Source organism: Mandrillus leucophaeus, unplaced genomic scaffold (genome assembly GCF_000951045.1).
Source record: "Mandrillus leucophaeus isolate KB7577 unplaced genomic scaffold, Mleu.le_1.0 Scaffold1208, whole genome shotgun sequence".
Taxonomy (NCBI): domain Eukaryota; kingdom Metazoa; phylum Chordata; class Mammalia; order Primates; family Cercopithecidae; genus Mandrillus; species Mandrillus leucophaeus.
Genome location: NW_012100410.1, coordinates 118,245 through 141,009, shown reverse-complemented (window position 1 = coordinate 141,009; position 22,765 = coordinate 118,245). Strand labels below are relative to the sequence as shown.

General features: G+C 34.9%; 1 protein-coding gene across 1 annotated transcript in view; it reads right to left on the bottom strand.

Annotated features, from left to right (window-relative positions):
- LRRC7 (leucine rich repeat containing 7) overlaps positions 1–22,765 on the bottom strand; it is a 148,754-nt gene that overhangs the window by 17,591 nt on the left and 108,398 nt on the right. Inside the window, exon 17 of the mRNA XM_011970638.1 lies at positions 14,988–15,080. Within this exon, the coding sequence (XP_011826028.1) occupies positions 14,988–15,080 (93 nt within the window). The remainder of the gene's footprint in view (positions 1–14,987; positions 15,081–22,765) is intronic.

The window sequence follows — 22,765 nt, the reverse complement described above, 5'->3', positions numbered from 1 at the left end:
ATATGCAAAAGTCATCCACACAGGTAAGGGGAAGAAGGATATTGCAGAGAGAAGGCACAGCACATCAGTGAGTGTGCCTGTTATATCTGGGAAATTGCAAGTGGTTCTGCTATGGCTGGAGTGCTGATGGAAGGGTGGTAGTGGATGGGACTGGATGGGGCTGGCAGTGCAGCAGAGGATCAGGCCAAAAAGTAGGTTAGAGCAAGATTAAGATGGCCTTTCATAAACCTTCTTACCAATTTCAGGTGCTACTGAAAGATTTTAAACATGATGGTGATAAGATTTCAATTGACATCCAAAGAATGAACTGATGAATGGATAAACAAAATGTGGTTATATCTATATAATGAAATATTATTTGGCAATAAAATGGAATAAAGTATGGAAACATGCTACAACATAGAAGAAAACATTATGAAAACATTATGCTCAGTGAAAGAAACAAGTCACAAAAGGCCAACTATCATATAATTCCATTTATGTGAAATGACAAGAATAGGCAAATGCATAGAAACAGAGAGCAGATTAGCATTTGCCAGTAGCTGGGGAGTAACTGTTAACATGTACAGAGTTTCTTTTTGTACATAATAAAAATGTTCTGAAATTAGATAATCATGATGGTTGCACAACTCTGAACACATAAAAATCACTTAATTGTACACTTTAAAAGGGTGAATTTTGTAGTATATCAATTATATTTCAATATAGCTGTTAATAGTTTTCTATTCCTAAGCATTATTAATAAAATAGAAGACAATATTTTGTTATTCTTGCCTGTTATTTAGAAAAGCATGTTATTTGCTGATCTGTAAACATGACTCACTTAAACTCATAACTTTGTGTGTGTGTATATGTGTGTGTATGTGTAAATGGTTTAACAGACAGACCCAAACTAAAATATTTCTACTTGTGTTTTCACTTGGTTTTTCAGAAGTTTGTGAAACCTATTAATGTAAGACTTTTGAATGATCTTTATCTTTCATATTTTAATCTGTTTTCCTTCTTATTTAGAGATGAAACTACAGATAGGCATCAAAATTTCTAGAACACTGTACAACTTTTAACCAAGTAATTAGCCTTCTAGGACTTAAAAGGATATAACTGGACAAATATGCAATACACATATGCTAATATGTCCATAATAGTATTATTTGTAATAACAAAAATTACAAACCATACCTAACAGTCTAATAACAGGGTATTGATTAAAGAAATTATAGTAAATCCATACAGTAGAATGATACGTGGTCACTAAAAGTGAAGTCCTAAATGGCTGAGGTAGAAGTACACAAATGTTTAATGAAACAAGCAAGTTATAAAACATTGTGTGTGGTGGGATGCTATTTTTGCTGAAATGTGTTTTTATATATATTTGTGTGGAAAAATATCTGCAAGGATATCTTCTAAACATTGACAGTGTAATAAAGGGTAATGGGACATCAGATTTTTTTTCTGTTTTCTTATTTGTGTTTTCCTATTTTTCTACAATGATTACGCACTACTTATAAGATTAAGAAAATAAAACAAACTTAAAAAATTTGGGTTAATGGTGGCACTCTTAGGAGTGATGCTTTAACAGCATTGGCCAATTCAGTTGTACAAATGGTCAATTCAAAAGAAAAAAGAAAACTAGTTGTTTGAAAAAAAGAGTTCAATAAGGCTCAATGATTCATCCACCAGGCCAGTGAATGGCACTAGTTGTGACAACAAATATAACACCCATGGTTCTTTCCACACTGGGCAAATAGCTCTCATGTTCCATCATTTGAAGAGACTATATATACAATCAGTTCCTCTGGTAGCCCCTCCTTTACTACTGGGGTCTCTGTACAATAGGCAGAATGACTCGGTTGCCCAAAATAAGCCACTACATCTCTGATCGCTGGAAGTGAAGTTGTTTTGACTATTATTTTATCTCAGCAGTCAAAATGTCTGCTACCCAGTTAATTTTGATTGCCTTTCTTTAGCTCATTGTACAGGAACAGTTTTAGTAATGTTTGTATGAATCCAGTTCATAGAAGTTGAATTATAGCCATCATATCTGCAATGCTTGGAGAAACTACCAACAGTCCACACCTGAACTGCTGAAAGAATACAAATGTGGTGTCTGTGGCAGGTTTAATTTCACTGATCACATAGTTCTGGAGGATTCAACCTCTGTTCTGAAGACTTGCTTTGCTTACTCTTATGGTGGCCTGAGTCTTCCAAAGCATGTATTGCTTTTCTCCGAAAGCTTTATTACTTCACTTTATTATGTCTTTTCAATCAATAAACTTTATCAACTAAGAAATCGGTCCTGCCCATTGGTATAGTTTCCTTTTTTCCATATATATCCTATCAGCCAGCATACTGCCACATTAATCCAAACAGAAAGCAATAACTGCTCCATTTGATCACCGTTTTTGGCATTCATTATTTGTGGAGGTGGAATGTTTCCCAAGACTGCCTGCAAAGGTCAGTGCCCTAATTTTTAACTGCATTTAGGCATATAAACGTTGCTATATGAAAGAGACCAGATAAATCTAAACCCATTTTGTGGTCTCTTTTATGATGAATATTGATGAGAAATGTGAAAATGCTGACCCTGCTCTGAAAAAGCTCATTGTAGCAACGTGTCACCCTTTTAACAACTCATTTTATCCTGAGATTTTAAAGAATACTTTGGCACTGTTGACAGAGTTTGGTGGGAAATAATCAGTCTGTTTGTATTCTAAAAATTAGAAACAATAACTTCCTACTGTTTGGTGAAAAGTTATCTCCTAACTTCCAAACAATAACAAGCCAACTTGTGTGTATCAAATATCCAAATAATGGCATCTTATAAATCTTTCAGCTCTGCTAGCAAGATCTTAAATGTGTTCAGTTTCTTATAACATTTGGCAGAATGCTAAATGAAGGACAAATTATGATGCAATACATTTAAAACTAGCTATGTGATGTACTAATGTAAGTCAAAATGAAAAATTATAAGTTTATTATTGCATAGCTTTATCATAAAACTTTATCATAAAACTGCTGTTATATAATAACCCATAAAACTAGGAGCTAAAAGTAGCAGCAACTTTAATTTCAAGTTTAATTTACATACCATGAAGCATTCTCTCTGCTTCTGTCAAGTCCCAGAGGAAGGGAATCAATAACTCTCTTTTTCCAAGAGGCAATATGTATTAGTTTTCTACTGTTGCTGTAACAAAGTACCATAAACCTAGTGACTTAAAACTTCACATATACAGTAAAATTTATAATTTTACTGTTCTGTAGGTTAGAAGTTCAACATAGGTCTCACTGGGCTAAGATAAAAGTTTTGGTATGGCTGGCTGCATTCTTTTCTGGAAACTTCAGGGGGAGAATCCATTTCTCTGCCTTATGTAGCTTCTAGGAAATGTCCACATTCCTTGGCTCACGATCCCATTCTTCCATCTTCAAAGCCAGCAATGGTGAATCTCTCTGACCATTTTTCTGCTGTCACATCTTCCTCTGACTGCAGCTAGGAAAGATTCTCCATTTTTAAGGCCCATGTGATTACACTGGGCCCATCTGAATAATCTAGGGTAATCTTCTCATTTTAAGGTCCTTAACTTCATCACATCTGCAAAGTCCTGTCTGCCATGTAATGTAACATATTCACAGTTCTGATAATTAGAGAATTAGGATTTTTTTTTTTTTTTTGAGACAGGCTGGAGTGCAGTCTCATGATCGTGGCTCAATGCAGCCTTTGCCTCCTGGGTTCAGGTGATCCTCCCACCTCAGCCTCCTGAGTAGCTGCGACTACAGGCATGTGCCACCACACCTGGCTAATTTTTATATTTTTAGTAGAGACAGGGTTTTGCCATGTTGCCCAGGCTGGTCTTGAACTCCTAAACTCAAGTGGTTCACCCATCTTGGCCTCCCAAAGTCCTGGAATGACAGGCATGAGCCATTGTGTCCAGCCTAGGATGTTTTTGAAAAGCCATTTTTTCTATCTACCACACTGCAAGTAGTGGTCAAGAGTATAGCTCTTGAGTTTACCTGTCTGTGTTCACCATTTACAATTGGTGACCTTGGGCAAGTTAATATCTATGGACTTAACTTTTCCTCATCAGTACAATGGGTTAATAAATGGTACATACTTTACAGAATTGTTAGATGAAGTGACTGAGTACAGATAAAATAGAACAATGGATGACACTCAGTCTAGCATCAATAAATGTTACTTTAATTATCAAAAGTCTGAAACTCTGCCAGCTATGGTGGCTCACTCCCTTAGACCCAGCACTTTGGAAGGCTATGGTAGGCATATTGCTTGAGCCCAGGAATTTGAGACCACCCTGGGCAAAATGGTGCGACCCCGTCTCTATTTTTACTTTTTTAAAAAAGTCTGAAACTCAATCTACAACTCAAGGTCTTTAATCCAGCAAAGCCCACATTGAGAGTTTCTAAGTCTCCAAATATACCAGATTTATTGGCAGAAAAAATTATTTTCCTCTCTGTTTAGAGTATATTGAAAGGCCAATATTTGCCATCTGTCCTTTGAATTCCTAACAAATAAGGGGACATTGGCATCTCTTATTTAGGGAAGGGGATGGGAAGGGGCTGGAAAGTTCCTCCTGCCTCACCTGTGGTTTCCTGGTTGTGACTCACAGTGATAATGGCTCCAATTACTGTTCACTCCTAGTAGTGGACATGGGTCCCATCTGGAGGGCTTTCTAAACTATTTTTTATTAACTTTCAGGGACCACTTCCTTTAGTAGCTCCAAGTCAGGAGTCTCAACCCTTTATAGTAATGGCTAATAGAATCCACTGTAGTTAGTGGCTTGTGGCATCTTTAAATGGGTTTTTCTTATGTCTCTCATCTCAGGTTCTTTAGTGACTTGAAAGCACAATGGCTTTCCCTCAGGACCACCTCTAGAGGGTATCTCACAACAGAGCAATATGGTAGGTACTGCAAACTCCTTTCAAAAGAATGGAAATCTTTGCTCTTCTCAGACACCAGCATTTGGACGTGTTTGAGACAGGCACAGATCCTGTGGATTCATGCATCACAGAGGGACTCCTCTAGGTTTGAACCAAAGTTAATCTAGAGAGGGCTAGCTGGATGTGCCACATAGGCATGATCTGTTGCCATTTCCTATTTCCACCTCATTTTAAAACTATCAATAGTCTTTATACAAGTCGTAATGACTATTCCAGAAGTACTCATAATGTGCTTATAAAACGTTTTGCTTTTCACAAGTAATTTTGGAAAAGGATAAGTTTGGGAGGCTTCTTGCATTGTTAAGATCTGACCTTGCCTTGCTGGTTACCTAGCCTCTACATCTCTGGACATAAACCTTAAAGGACTTAGAAAGCTAGTTTACAAGGCCAACATTTAACATTCTAAGTTTAGAGGAGAAAGGAACTTTATATGGCTTTTTAATGATGAAGGTGAACGATTGTGACAGTCCAGCTATTGTAAACGTAGACACCAAAATAGAACTTGTCTTAAGGGACCTACGACTTCAACATATGAAATATGCTTTTCCTTAAAATTCTGAAAAGTCTTGGCTCTAGCTGATGCTGAGAAATTGGTTTCTAGAACACCATATCTCAAGTAAAAATTATATACAACTATAATTCAGAATATATTAGTTAAAAATAGCATATAGTATTTCATGCTTTCATATAACTATGAAAGTTCAAAGAGTGTTTCTAGAGGCAAAACTGACTCATGAAAACAGCAAACAGAGCCATAGATTCAATAGCCATAGATTCAATTTTTAGGGGGAAACTTTTTTTTTCCCCTAAAAACGTAGCAAATATTAATTTTCTTTCATAATGTGGGCAGTGTTAATATTGAAGCTATATTGTGGCTTGTAGAAGCAACATTAGATATACATCAGAGCCTATATTTACTTAGTCCCTATGATTATTAGAACACTTGACATATCAAGGATAAAGGTATTATCGATAGTGCTCCTCTCCATGAATCAAAAGTGTGACGACAAAGTATTTTAAGGTTAATTGCTACGCATCAAGTTTTAGGCTTTGAATAATTTGATACCTTAGCAACTGATAAATTCATATGCATCAAGAGATTTATTCTATGGCCATTAGAAGCTAAGAGAGAGGAGAAGTGAGGGAAGAAGAGAGAAAGAGGGAGAGAGAAAGAAAAGGAGACTGGCAGCTGAATATGATGCTTCCATGAATAGCTGCACTTAGCTCACAAAACAGTTAAGTGTAAAATCCATAAAAGATGAACAGAAAGGAGAACTGCTTTAGAAACAGAAAATTTGAGGTAGAGATACAAGTAAAAATTCTGCAACTTACTAAAGTCTTCTAAAAATTTAACAAAAATTTTATGCATGGAAAGGAATTTCAGTTTCATTAATTTGTAAAAAAGTAAATATTACAATGGAAATCACTTGGTTGTATTTGTAAAAAAATTTATTAATAATGCATTGGAGCAACAAAGAGACTAGTACAACCCAAAGACATGGACTATGGGATCACAAATCACTTAGTGGCAAGATAATGAAATGTAATATTCTAGCAAAATAAATATACGTTGTTTGGTCTTTGGACTTGCATCATTCTTTTAGGTCATTCTAAAAGTTTGTTTAGTAGCATATATATGAGCGTCAAGATGACACTCTTCAGACCTGTTAAAAGCAACCAAAAATAAGCAATTTATTCCTGTTTCTCTGAGATTGCTTTTAGAAATGATATAGTAGTACTAGAATATTTTTTATAGTTTGATACTGATAATTGTGGGCTGTTCTTTTTTAGAGAATTTGAACGTAAGTGCTAAAATTGTGTTTGGTTTTGGTTACTTCACAATTATGTTTTAACTTTTATTAATTGCTTAGTATTTCCACTATTAACAATTAAACACATCGGGGTGTCTGTCTATTGTGACTGAAAGTGCATTTGCATCCTGTTTATTTCTTAGTGAAATTGTTGAATTTTCTTTGACTTGCTTGTCATATGTTCTTTTAAAAGTCAATAATCATTTTCATTCACTTACAACCCTTCTGGATTTCTGGATTCTTAGGAAAAATAAAAGAACTATTTACCATTTATTTTATTTTATAAATCCTTTAAAGCCTGTATTTAATACAGGACCCCAACTTGTGGTGAATATGTGAATTGCTAAGATTTGTACAGTTTGCTGATCCAGTCAGAGCCCCTAATGGCTTTTCCTCTCAGCTTCACAAATAACATAAAATAGTAAAAATGATTAAAAACAGGAGTGGGAAATGTAAGAGGCTATGGATTACTCTTTTTAGCTATTCTTAAAATAGTATTGACAATCAGGTTTCTGATTATAATTCCTGAAGGCTCCCTCAAAGCCCCTCTGGTTGTATAATTTTTTGACACTATCTGCACTATTTTAAAATCATGAATTGAAAAGTAAAGAATTCAGTGAAACTTTAATTCTGCTAAAATAAGGTTTTTGAAGTGAAAAATTGTTTTGTTGTAAGCTATATTCGGTCAAACTGATTCTTATAGGTTTAATATGGTTTTATTCAATGGCTAATGCATCATTTTATGGTCAGATCATGCTAGAACATTTCTTAGACATGGCTCAGGAAGTCAAAAAGGCTGGGGGCAAGTGCCAGAAGACACTACAGCTGTGAATTCTTGATATGATGACTAACAAAGTGGCTGTTAGGCCAAGGCTGTGCATAGGTGGTGTAGAGTAGAACGAAAGGGGTGGGGGAATCATATTTAGTCTCGATATTTATATAATTATTTAAAAATTTTACAGTGCTGATATTTTCATTCATTTCCTATGTGTTTTTAAAAAGGTGTAGGTTAAAGAAAAAGGATATTGTAGTTGTACACATCTGAGACTAAGAGTGCATTTAAAGGAGGATAATTATGCCACACAGAGTAAAAGCATTGAGACTGCCTGTGGCTGATGGATGAAGCGGTAGCAGTTCACGCTCAGCAAAACCAGCAAAGATTTAGAAGTAAAAGTCATTCTTGATTCTCTCTTTGTCTGTCTGGCCACTCTCATTTTATGGTCCAGAGATGAACACCTTCAGGGAACTGAAGCCACCTCAGCTAATGCCACCACCTCAGCTGAAGCTACTCCAGCTAGTGCAAGTCATACAAAACTTGAACATATCATGGGTCTTTTTCTTCAGTGTAGGAATAAGCAAAGGTTCCCAAGTCTAGGTACTCCATTAAGTTAGTCATTCTGAGTCAAGGTAGAAACGTTCGTTGACAGAGAGGACAAAGGGAACATCTGATTTTTTTTTCTCTCTTTCAACAGAGAACTCAGTATACCTCAATAAACAAAAAATGACAAATAAATACATATGACTTTTCTTTAATCATTTTAATGTTTAATTCTACCCTAGAGAGGTTGCTTGTTTTCTATTAATGAATGTCCTCAGGGGTTAAGTGATAGTCCTTTTTAATGGAAATGTAGTTTGTGCATGGCGATGGGTTTATTCAACACGATTTTTAAATATAGGAAGCAGTTTTCTTTTCCATTGTACTTAGAATCAGATACTTAGACTATGTATAACTATACTATTTATATTGTAAAGCTAATGAATAATTAAATAAATGCATAGGCCAAGCGCGGTGGCTCACGCCTGTAATCCCTGCACTTTGGGAGGCCAAGGCAGGCGGATCGCCTGAGGTCAGGAGTTCAAGACCAGCCTGCCCAACATGGTGAAACGCCGTCTCTACTAAAATACAAAAATTTGCTGGGTGTGGTGGCGGGCGCCTGTAGTCCCAGCTACTCGGGAGGCTGAGGCGGGAGAATCGCTTGAACCCTGGAGGCAGAGGTTGCAGTGAGCCGAGATCACGCCACTACACTCCAGCATGAGTGACAAGAGCAAGACTGTGTCTCAAAAAAAAAAAAAAAAAAGTGCATATATGTGTACTTTGGTACCTATTCAGTAATCCTAAACTACTATTACTTACTATTTAACTCTGGATTTATTGGTTATTCTTTTTAGTAATTATGTAAGATCTTATTGATAAGCTAATTTTAAGTGCTTTCATATTTTGATTAAAAACGTTTAGGTTTCCAAAGTACACATACATGCATTTATTTAATTGTTCATTACCTCTACATTGATACTTTTAAATGATCTTACTTTTTCACATTTATGCCCCAGTGAACGTTTCCTGAAGAATTAATGATATTTATTTGCTTTCATAAGCTGAAATTCATGTCTCCTTTCTATTATAATGTCTAGATACCGACATTTTTTCAATTGGCTAAAGCATGCTACCATGTCTTTTAAAGAAAGCTTGATATAAGTCGTCACACCTGTAGGAATACTATTTGTAGGAGACTGTGAAGACTACATTTCATTCCTACCAATGTTTCTGAATAGATCTTGGACTTTTTACTCCAACATTAAGACAATGAACTGAAAGGTGAAAATTCATTTTTTATTAAAGAAAGAATTCATCTCACTTTTAATGTCCTCAAACAACCTAGTGGCATTCTGAACCTCAAATTGCAATGTGACTAAGATGCAGCTGAAGTAATCAGTTATGTTTATAAAATAATTTATGCTTGAAATTTATTTTTAAAAATCATTTTATATATAAAATAAAATCTGTTTCAGCCCCTTCCTAAATTTAGTCTGAAGTACTAAAACAATTTGATCTCTGTCCCTTGCTCCTGAATTTTATTTTCATATAATGCATAAATTTTTTGAAATTACTTTGCCTTACATAATCACTTGAAGTAGAATTAAGGATGTGACACATATATAAATTATATTACCTACAAAATGAATTTAGAAACATATACAATAAATTGTATTTGTCTAGTAGCTGCACAAAGTTAAATATGCTAAAAGTAGTTTAATATTTATGTAGTAAATATACATCTTGCTCTATATGGAGTTTTAAACAAATATGTTTGCTATTCTCGTTTTTTATATCCATGGAGAAAACCTGACAGGAAATAGGCATATGGTATGTACCTTTTCTATGAGTGAAAAACATATCTTTAGCAAGCTTTTGTTTGTGGATCACCCAATGTCATGAAGTTGAGCAAAACTGGAACATTATTCTTGCGCATTTTCGAACTTGCCATTGCCCCACGTGCCTCTGAATATTGTTATCCTTGGGTAAAAGTATTAAACAAAAGCTTCAATTCTGCATGTCTGAGGGTCCTTCTTTTCTTAATATTAATCATGTAAAAACTTTTATTTGATGTAATATACATATCTACACAAAAAAGATGGAGTGAAAAGAGGAGGGGCTTAAGTCCTGTTGCAGGCTGTTTGGGCATCTGGAGGCAATAATTTAAATGTAATGTAAATAATTTATGGTAATTTAATCTGAAATTCTAGGACATTTACTTAGAGTTGATTGGTGATAATAGTTTACATTTTCTATGCTCCTAATATTCTTTCGATGTCTTGGAATTTGACCTGTACCATAAGCAAATTAAGGCATTTAAGAAAAAACATGAATTTGTTTTCTTCTATCATTTCTATGGCTACATTTAGATGGCCCAACTTAGTGGAAATATGGATGAGCTCTCTGGCATCTGTTGAGCTTAGGCACTTATGACTATTCTCCACATAAATGGTGGACCGTGGAGGATAACTGATTCTCTGGCCCCAATGCCCCAGTATGTATATTTGCTGCTGTCAGGTCCTTTGAGGATGGGCTGAATCCATAAAACAGCTTTCATTTTGATACTATGAGTAGATAAATCGTTCATGTGACTGTTCAGTGCAACACCTTTACACCATATAGGGAAAGGGGCTATGAGTCTTTTTTAATGTCTTTAAGATCCAGGAGCTTAGTTCCTCTTCCCGCAGATGGAGCAAGGAAGAATATGAATCCCTGAATGATGAGTTTTGTGAATGCATCATTAAAAATTATCTTGTTTCCAGAGTCCTGGGTTGCCTTATAAAATAGTACAACAGCATGGCATCAGTTATCTATTAATGCAGTTTCCTCTTTCTAACAATATCCTGTGGAAATTATACTGGTAAATTCCTTAAATTTTGCAATGAGAAATTATTATTTTATGAGTGCTTACATACAAGCAAAGAGTATTGTGGCTTGCTCCATTGGCAGAATCACCACTGTAATGATACCTTAGTCCACAAGTTATATAATTGCTGAGCAATCTTCTCTGTACAATATGCTCCTAATTATCTAGGTTCAATAGAGAATACATGCTGACTCCCAAGGACTTGTTGAAGCAAATATCTAGACTATGACTAATTAGAGGGCTCTGTAATACTCTCAATATTAGAATATCATATTAGACTCAACTCTACAGGGTATAAATTTGTCATGTGGTTCTTCTGTTAAGTGACATTTGCAGATAGAGGCATGTATTATAATGCTTATTAAGGAAAGCATTTGGAGTCAGCTCAATTTTGTTTCAAATCTTGTCTGCCACAGATCAGCTAAATGACCTTGGGCAAGTTAATTAACCCCTCTGGGCCTCAGTAAAATGGGGAATAATAATACTACTCAATTAATAGAAACTGTTATGGAGATCACATAAATTCATCAATTCATATATATAAAGAGCCTAATACAGTGCCTAGCATGTTGTATATACTCAATAAAAGGCTATTATTTTTATTGCTTTACTATCAGATTTATTGGCTCAAAATCTTTCATCTTTCTGCACATCTTGACAATTTGACAGTGATGTTTCTTTATTGTAATAAAACAGATAATGGCTATCATACACTTCTTTGAGAGGGCAGAGGCAACTAATTTCCATCCAGTGTTCTACTGCTTTCTCTTTCCAAGTATGTAAAAGCAGTTTCTGCTTGACAGTGAACACTGACATAATGAGTTCTATGGTGACTGGACTGGTGTTTTTCACTACTAAACGTTGTTTTGACAATATCAACTGCAGGGCTAATTGCGCTCTACCCCTTTAACTGGAGGAGAAAATATTTGATCAAGACTACCTTGAATCTTGAAGGGTAGTTAAGTTTGCTAGATGAGATGTTGTTCTAAATGCTCTGTCTGGTAAAAATATTCCGTCATATTTGGCTTAATCCTGATTCCTCCATAAAGCCCCAGTTAACTTTTGGGCTGCCTTAAGTGTTTTTCTGCAATAATCTCACACTACCCCAGAACTTAGATCAGAACGTCTGCCAGACCGAACAATACAGTTCCCTTTTGCCTCAGCTGCGGCTCTCAGCTTTTTGAGATGACTGTTTCAGTCTTTCCCTGTCTGGCTGTAATCATTTTGGATGCTGTCTCACACTGGTCCTTGACATTTCCCTGAAACTAATTTCCATCAACAATAATGAAGAGAACGGAACAAATGTATTAATTAACTTCAGTACAGAAAGTCCTCAGTACCTCTAAGACATTCAGACGTTCTTGGATACTTTTTTGAGCAGCAAAACATTCAAAGATCCATGAGCAGTAAGGAAAATAATATAGTGTATTTCTGAGAATATTCCTAATCAATGACTTATTTATTTGAAGAGAGTATGTATCATATTAAAGTTTAAACTTTTGCATGAGTAGACTCCTTACAAGTCTACCTCAGACTCAGGCAGTATTTGTTGAATTTAAACATCTGTTTAACTTGGCTCCTCTTACTTCCAGCTGTAAATCAGTCATTTCATGAAAAACCAATTTGTTTCTCTACATTTTCATTTTCTTAGTGTTTAATATTTTTGGGTAGGTTCACGCACTAGGTTTTACTCTAAATTTTATGCAACACTTTCAGAATAGGGCACTAGGGCTAAAAAAAAACCACACAACTGAATTTCTAACAGATTAATCCCTTTCCTTGTGAGTGGACTAAATTCTTACATAAATTGTCAGTCAGTGTCTTTAGATCCTCTGAACAGTTAACCAAAGTGTACCCATATGTTTGGCATGCCACCAAAACTGGTCAATAAATGAAAGGCAGTATTGAGATTCTTCTGTAGATTTGGAACTCCTAGTTGCTCCCACCTATTTTATAATAATAGAGATTTACTTTTCAGATTATGAATGATTTTAGAGTGTAATCAGCCAAAGAAAAGTGCTTTTGAGGAGAAATCTTTCAATGGAAACATTATACAATTCAAGTGCTTTATCTGTTACATTTAACCAAAAGAGCAAATTATAAGATCATAGACATAGTTCAGTCTCACTAGAGTCATCAGAATCTTACAAATAAGAAATTAAATGAATAGCTATAAAGTGTTCATATTCATCATAGTGGAAGAATTGCAGGCAATGATTTGAAAGCCTCAGATCTAGTCTCTTTCAGTTGCAAAGAGCAGAAATGCAACAGTATTCTGACATTTTGACTATTTAACAATCTATTCATCCTTAATTTAAAAATATTTTTTACCCTGTACCTTCCAAAAATATAGTGAAAAGATTTATATGCTGGTGAGAAAGAACAGAAAAATATGTCTTGAATTTCAACTATCTTAAGTATCATAAGGTTATTAACTTTTCATTGAAAGAATTTATGAAAGAGATGTAAAATGAAAGACAAAAATAGGAGTCAAGATAAATAAGACATAATGATTTGAGGTTTTAAAAAAATGCTATCATGTTTCTGATAATTTTGAACTTTTATGCTTAAGATATATTAAAATTTATTAAAATTAAGCAGTTGGTCTAAGCCATGAATATTTTAATTGTAATAAATCAATGGTATCCTCAACATCATTTCAAAATGGAAATATAGTAGTTACTTAGGAACAGATGTTTCCAACTGGCATTCCCCTAATTATAAGATTGCCCCATATATATTCCTTTTATATGAGTAGCTGCTCCAGCCTGTTGACCAAAGGAGCTCTCATCCATGGTCACTGGAGATTTTCCTCTGGTCTCTTCCTTCCTAATGTATATAATCGTGTGAACAATTCTTCCTTTTGGACCATCCTCTTCTCCTGACCTTCTCCAAAAAGGAAAGGAAGAAGGGTAGGAAGAGTGTAAGAAACAAGATCACTGGGAACAAGAGGAGGAAAATGTGGTGTTAAAGGCTCTGTTTCAGGCTACAGAAAGCTCCAGAGTAACAGCATCTTGGTTTTTCAGAAGTAGGTCTCATAATCAGAAATTAATCTGTAGGTTTTTATAATTGTGATGAGTTGAGAGGGTGTGGACTAGCTTGTGACTCAAAGGTAAGTACAGAGCGTGTGGAGGTTTTATTCATATTTAATTTTTGTCTTTCTTCATCATCCTAAAGTTTTATGGGGTCACTTAATGCAATTTGATGAGGTCAAAAGTAGATAGCTTCAATTATCATTGAATAATTACTAATTGATTCAAAGCTGAGAGTATTAAACACTGATGGTAGCAGGGTAGGTTCTATAGCTCCAGGTAAACATTTAAAAAATAAAAAATCAGATGGTTCACATCAGCATCAGGCAGGTCACATGTGAGCAAGGGCAACATCTTGAATGTCCAGGAAATGGCTGAGGTTAGAGTTGGCGTGCCTTAATTCCACAGTTTGACAAGCAGGGGTAAGTATGAGAGGAGGACCTAATTCTTCTGCTAATGTTAACTGATTTTCTAATAGAAAATTTGTTTTCTGTGGCTTCTCAATTCTACAGTTCTATTAGCAAAATTCTTTATATGCTTGATAAATTGAAGAGATGGCAGTCAGCTTGCCTTTGCATTGAATTACTACATAGTCATTAGTATTCTGTCAATATCATTCTGCTATTGTGAGAAAACAGTTTCCTAAATAAGTGACTTACAAGTTAACCTTTGGAAACAACTTGTAAGAAACTGCCTATATACCTTTCATTACAAATATAGACAACTGTGAAGCCAAAAATAAAAACAAAACACAAAGCCTTCCTACAAAAATACAAAAAAACCTCTGCCTTTTAAGTAGAATGTTTAGAGACTTTTCCCTTTATTCTTAGTATGTGTCAAGTGCTGCAGTAAATTCTTTTATCCCTGTGCTGAAAAAGTTTCTAATTGGCTTCAGAGTTAGCTAGCTCATGAAAACACAGCAAAAACCCTTGAACTTTTTTCTAACCTTTGTTGCTGTAGTAGATAGTATTTTTCTAATTAAAATTGTCAACAAGATATTCATTTCTTACCTTGTCAGAAGGTTTGAATGGATTTCCTTGTCCACTAATTCCACCACTGATACTAAATCCAAGGCCAGGATTCTTTTCTATTCTCACACAAAACTGTGTAAAAAAGATATAAAAAGGTAAGTAAATAGCTATCAAAACTAAATATTTTCAAATAACTGTATTTCAGTAGAAAATATTCACATTTCACGTGATTTCTTAGGGTTAGCCTATGTTGACTTGATACACAAAAGGCAATATAAACTTTGACAAAAGGTTTAATGCTTCTATATGCATCAGTTATGATGGAAACTAGCTTGAAATTACCTGGGCAAGAATATATTGGCAAGTACTTATTTGTTACCATGTACAGGACTAACTTTTGATTAGCCATTTTTAAAAATTAAAAGTCTTATAAACACTTAAAATACTATGCATTATCTTAGCTATAGACCATAAATGCACATGTATTCAGGTTGATTAGAAAGACTGTCTGAATAAGTGAAGCAAAATTTTAAAATGTAGAGTGAGAGAAAATACGGCTATTTAAATAAATTGTGCCTGCTTTGTAGTGGAGTAGAATAATTCATCTCCTTGTTAGATAATTCTTTGTTTAGGAATATTAAATCTTTTAGTTTGAGAAAGTAGCTACAGCTTGTGTGAGGGTGAAGAAAAGGAAAAATGAAATGCTTATTGGAGAGCTTCAAGTCTAGCAGCAGCTCCTGGAGTAGGAGTTAGGAACCTTAGAAGAAAGAGGAGAACAGTGTGATGAGGTCAGGTTAAAGAAAGAGGTCAACAATATGGAGACATTGCTAGGGAAAGAGAATGGCCAATACGCAACACAAGGGCAAACGTTCTAATGTTCTGTGTTATATTCCCTTCCCAACATCACAAATCATCAATAAAAGTCTATTAAACATGAAAGTCTTTTGCTTTATAGTAGTATGGGGGAATGACGGCATTAGGAGTAGGGTCTGCCTTGGGATAAGGCTGTAGTAAAAATGATAGCAATAATAGAAGTTAATAAAAAGAGTGTAGATTAAGAACTCAGCAGAAATGACATCAGTGCCAGGGATGACCTAGAGAAACTCTAACAAACCTAAGAATTCCTGGAGACCCTGAGCAGGAGATGTGTGTGTGGGCTATGGTAAAAATGTTGGTTCTCCAGGTAAGGTGGGATAGAGTGATCCCAGATAATTGAAAGATTTTGGACCAAGAGGCAGTATACATTGGTTACATAAAGAAAAAACACTTTGTAACTTTATTATGTATTATTTATTTATTTATTTTAGTGACAAGGTCTTACTCTGTCACCCAGGCTGTAGTGCAGTGTTGCAATCAGTTCACTGCAGCCTTGAACTCCTGGGCTCAAAGGATCCTCCTGCCTCAGCCTCCCAGCTAGCTGAGACTTACAGGTGTATGCCACCATGCCTGAATAATTTTAGTTTGTCTCTTTTTCTAGAAATAGAGTCTTGCTGTGTTGCCCAGGCTAGTCTCGAACTCCTGTCCTCAAGTGATTCTCCCACCTTGGCCTCCCAAAGCACTGGGATCACAGGTGTGAGCCACGGTGCCCAGCTCTTTTACAACTTTTAAGTACAGAGTAAGTATTAGGTGAACCAAGTGTTACCAAAGGTTAGCAGGCAAAAGATTAATAAAGAGTTAAGAAAAAAAATAAGATGACATACTTTGGCATATATTTTGTATTTACGTAACTACATACTGGAAAAGTTCTTAAACGTGATTGTAAACATTTGCTTCTTAAGTAGCACATTTTTACCACCAGCATTCTTGCTTAGCCTATTAATTTGCTTATGGCAAATGTAAATGCCCAAAATACTCTTTACATTTTGATTGTGAATCTATCTTCAATCCCTACCTCTTAGTTCAAGGCAAACTGAGTCCTATTTCTGACTTAATTAGCACATACTGTCACTGGAACCTGGATCAATTAGGTTTGTCTGTTTAATAATCCTATACTTAATTCATTGTCATATTTCATAATAGTAAATATAATGTTTAACTATTAGATAGTTCACTTGCAATACAAGATGGAAAACCTGGATGAAAACCTATGCACTAATGTGATCTTTATGTAGTCATTAATGAATAGTTTCTAAATTGTGAGTAAAACTATAAGTACTGTCCCTTATTTTAAAGATGTTTAGTTATAACTTTTCCTTCAATTCAGCTAGATTTGTTAAAACTAGTTATCATAGGTACTAGAATTTACAGTTTATAATACTTTGTATTTTTATATTGATCATAGTTTATGAATAGTTTATGAATATAAACTTACAATAGCCTGATGTAGCTGAAAGAAATATTTTAGCTTTATTCAGTATGCTAGTTGATCTCTTTGTTATTATTTATTAATTAGAAAATGAGAAGAAAGCAACCAATATGATGAAATCATTTTTCTTTTGTGTTTTTCCACGTTTTTATGCATTTCCAATTACATTATTTAAAATTGAGGTTGTATCTTTCTAGTGTGAATATTTCATATTGCCACAAAATAATATGTAGAAGGTATATGCACTTCTGGCTTTCTCCAGGCCACTATAAAACTCAAAGGAAACAAATATAACAGGTTTAATTTACAAAGTAAATTGTTGAGAGTAGTTTCCAGTTGTTCTCTTTCAAGGCAGTGACTATATCTATTTTATATTATTGTAAATCTTGAAGGCACTAAAAATCTAAGAGAGACAAATTTCACATGTGCCAAGTATATGAAGAACTGCCTTAATATATTTTTTAATAATAGAAATAATAAAGATGACAGTGGAGTTTTATAAATGTGACAAACATAAATTCTGATCTGAAGCTAGACTGCTCTTGGGCATGCTAAGATATGGCTAATACGTTGTATTGTGACTAGTGGGTCTCATAAAGCATGTCAGAGAGAGTATTCCTCTCACATATAAGTAGTTGCACCTGCCTGCTAAGGCCCAAAGAAGCCATAAAATGTAAGCGGACAGAATACCTTACATTCAAGAAACAGTCTGAAACTAAAGAGGATCAGCAAAGAGGAAATGCAGTGTTCTAGTAAAAGATTAGGTCTAGGAAGCTAATAAATAGTTTATTTAATGAGAACCAGTATTTTTATTTTCTTTTTATTTTTTTATTTTTTTGAGATAGGGTCTTGCTGTTTCTCAGGTTGGAGTGCAGTGGCATAATTTTGGCTCACTGCAGCCTCTGCCTCCCACGTTCAAGTGATCCTCACATCTCAGTCTTTGGAGCAGCTGGGACTACAGTCACGTGTCACCATGCTTGGCTAATTTTAAAATTTTCTTTGTAGAGATGAGGTCTTGAACTCCTGTGCTCAAGTAATTCTCCCACCTCAGCCTTCCAAAGCGCTTGGATTATAGTCGTGAGCCACCATGCCAGCCTCAGTTTTCTTTTAAGAGACTGGTTTTAAAGAATGAATGTTTTGGCTGAAAACACATCCAGTAGTAGTGCAATCAATGGTATTTCAGAGTCTGCTTCCGTAATTCTACTTTACTTGATACTTCCAGTTTGTGTTAATCTTACTCTAATTACGATACTGGGTCTTATTTTGGAAGGGCTTTTTTGATAAAATGGATTGTTACAAAAATTAGCTTGGCATGGTGGTGCACACCTGTAGTCCTAGATACTCAGGAGGCTGAGGCAGGAGGATCACTTGAGACCAGGAGTTTGATGCTGCAGTGAGCTATGATTGTGCCACTGCATTCCAGCCTGGGTGAGCCCTCTCACTAAAATAAATAAGTAAATAAATAAATAAATAAATAAATAAGTAAATAAATAAAGAATAAAGGCTAAAATTCTCCCTGCCTTTCTCAATAAAAAGGATATGATGACTCCTTGTTAAAATACATGATGAGTTTTAGAAAGAAAGAATGTCAGTTATTCAAAGAGTGCCTCAATTGTCAATGACTTTGAAATAAACTACTCTGGAAAACTGTCATAGCTTTGACAATAAAAACTGTTGCAGAAATAATGATGTATGACTTCCACATAATATTTATTCCACATAATATTTATAAATATTCCACAAATATTTATTGATTCCCTACTAAGTACCAGGCAGATAAAAACATCCTTGACCTCAAAGAACTAACATTCTAATGAGGAAGATAGGTAGCAAACATAAACAACAAATAAGTAATTTCAGATAGCGGGATGAGCTGTGGAAAACAGCAGGAAAGGTAGTAGAGAGTAAGTGAAATGGAGTCAGGAGTTGTTCTACTTATTTATTTATTTTAAGCTTATTCTTGCCTCAGGAAAGAGCTATTTTCGATACAGTAGGTAAAAAAGCCCTCTCTGAGTATGTCACATTTGAGCAGAAATGTGAATGATGTCAAAGATCAAACAATGAACAAGAAGAAAAATGAAACACTATCCCAAGCAAAGGGGATAGCAATTGTAAATGCCCTGAAGATGGATTGGTCTTTACAAAGTCAAGAAACAACAAGATGACATAAGGATGAACATATAGATCAATTTAATAGAATAGAGAGTCCAGAAATAAATCCTAACATTTATAGTCAGATGATTTTGACAAAGGGTTCAAGGTAATTCACTGGGAGAAAGAAGAGTCTTTCAACAAATGGTGCTGGGACAAGATACCCATGTGCAGAAGAATAAATCTGTACTCATATCTCACACCATACACAAAAGTTATGTAAAGTAGACCAGAGGCTGAAACATAAGACCTAGATTATAAAACTCTTTGATGAAATACAAAAGGAGTAAAGTTCATCACCTTAGATTAGGCAATGATTCTTAAACATGAAACCAAAGACGATATAAGAGACTGATATGTTGGACTTCATAAAAACTAAAAACTTTTGTGCTTCAAAGAAGACAATCAAAAAGTGACAAGAAAACCCACAGAATGAGAGAAAATATTTGCAAATGATATATCTGATTAGGTTGTATATCCAGAATATATAGATAACTTTTACAATCCAATAATAAAAAGACATCCAAATGTAAAAATAGGCAAAATATTTTTTAAAGATATTTCTCCAAAGAAGATATATAAACATTCAAAAAGTATATGAAAATATACCCAATATCATTAGTGATTAGAGAAATGTAAATTAAAATGACAATGAGATACTAATGAATAGGATGGCTATAATACAAAAGACAAACAATAATAAGTATTGGTAAGGATGTGGAAAAAGTGGAACCCACATTCATTGCTGTTCAGAATTAATATGTTGTAACAACTTTTAGAAAAGAATTTGGCAGTTCCTCAAAATGCTAAATATAATTACCATATGACTCAGCAATTTCACCTCTATGTATCTACCCAAGAAAAACAAAAACATATATCTCCACAGAAATTTGTACATTAATGTTCAGAGCTGCATTATTCTTAATAGCCAAAAAGTAGAAACAACCCAAATGGTCATCAACCATCAACTGATAAATGCATAAGCAAAATGTGGTATATCCATACAACGGAGTATCATTTAGCAATGACAAAGAACGAAATACTGATACATGCTACATTCAGTTCCTTATGCTAAGTGAAAGGAGCAAATCACAAAAATACATGTATTGTATGATCCCATTCATATTAATTGTACAGAATAGGCAAATATATAGAGACAGAAAGTAGATGAGTGGTTGTCTAGGGCTGGAGGGAGTATGCAAAGTGACTGCTCATGGATGCAAAGTTTCTTTTTGAATGATGAAAATGTTGTAAAGTTAGATTATAGTGATAGTTACACAACTGTACAAATGTAATGATAACAATAAATTATACACTTTAAGCAGGTGAACTTTATTGTATATAAATTATATCAATAAAGCCGTTAAAAAACAAGGTCATCATGACAGAGCTACGGAAAGAATAGAAGGAGAGGAAGGTGGGGCCAGATCTGCAGGGACACTATGCCATAGTAAGTATGTACAATTTATTCAGAAATTTTGAAAGCCACTAGAGTGTTTTAAGAGGAAGAATGGTGTAATATAATTTATGTTTTTTAAAAGGATCACTTTAGTAGTGGATAATAGACAAAAGGGAGGTAAACTGGAAGAAGAGAAAGCAATATCGAGGCATTTGAAGTAGTCAGGAGTGAGGTTACGGCCAACTAAGATGGTAGCTGTGCGGGTGGTGAGAAGTGGTGGGTTCAAGGCATATCTTGATAAAATTGCTGTGGATTGAGTGTAGGCTGTGAGGAAGGGGAAGCAAGGATGTTTGGTCATATCAAAAGGGTGATAGGCCATTAACTGAAATGGGGAAGTCTAGGAGGGAAGTAGGTTTGGTAGAGTTAGCAGCAGGAAGTGGTTTTTTAAAACCATGCTAAGTTTAAGAACCTCATCAGACATCCAGGATGAGATGTCAACAAGTAGCTAATTGCATAGAAACATCTGGAGTAAAGGAGAGAGAACAAGGCTGGGGATACAAATTTTGGAGTTACTCAGCCTAGAACTGAATTCAGGGAAGAGTATGGATAGACAAGAGTCAAGTCCCAAGCACTGGATCACTCCAACATTTAGAGGTCAAGGACACAAGAGGAATCGACAAAGAAACCAGGAAATAATGGCTGGTGTAGTAAGAGGAAAATCAATAGAATTACGGCAGCCAAGTGAAGAAAATGTTTCAAGAAAAAGGTCAAACCACATGGCTGAGAGGTCAAATGAGATGAGGATGGAGATTTGACTGTAAGACTTGACAGAAGCAGAAAGAATGCTTCATGGTATGTAAATTAAGCTTGAAATTAAAGTTACTGCTACTTTTAGCTCCTCGTTTTATGGGTTATTATATAACAGCAGTTTTGTGATAAAGAGTGCTATGCAGTAATAAGCTAGTATAACTTTTCATTTTGACTTACATTATGTGCATTACTTAGCCACACAAAATACACATAAAACTTCTCTGCATTTTCCAAAATTTCTAAAAAGCCCATGAAATAGGCTCAAAAAGGAAACAGTGATTATAAAAATGTATATATGTTAATATTCAAGGATAATTAATATTTTTTGAAATACAAATTCTTCTATTTTCAAATCTTTTTCTGTTGTGAATGAAAGATTCAAATCCAGCTTAAATCTTTCAAAAAGATGTACTGGTCAGCTGGGTGCGATGGCTCACGCCTATAATCCCAGCACTTTGGGAGGCTGGCATGGGTGGATCACTTGAGCCCAGGAGTTCGAGACCAGCCTGGCCAACATGGCAAAACTCCATCTCTACTAAAAATACCAAAATTAGCTGGGTGTGGTGGAGCATGCTGTAATCCCAGCTACTCAGGAGGCTGAGGCAGGAGAATTGCTTGAATCCAGGAGGTGGAGGCTGTGGTGAGATTGCCTCACTGCACATTACACCAGCCTGGGTGACAGAGGCTCTGTCTCAAAAAAAAAAAAAAAAAAAAAAAAAAAGAAGATGTATTGGTATCAAGATTGACTAATAAAATCCCCTGATGTAGCATTTTCTGAGTCTTTCAGAAAAAATTAGCTGATTATGTATCTAGGAAACAGAAACTCAAATGCATTTTTAGTCTGGAAATAAATTTTAAAGATTAGTCATTTCATTTCCTTCATTTTGGACTTAAGGAAACCAATAAGATAATATGTATTTAGTGCAACATTGAAATAAATCTTTTTATTCCCACTGCAATGTTTACTGCATTCTACCATGTGACTGCACACAACTTATAAAGTCGATTGACAGACTTTCTGATGTTGAGTTACACATTCTCTGTTTCAAACTATGAATTATGAATTCAGAGCTGAAGCATTATTTTGATGACTGGAGAATAAAATTCTATGTGGGAAATATTCACAAATAGCAATTCTTTAACTGGGACAGG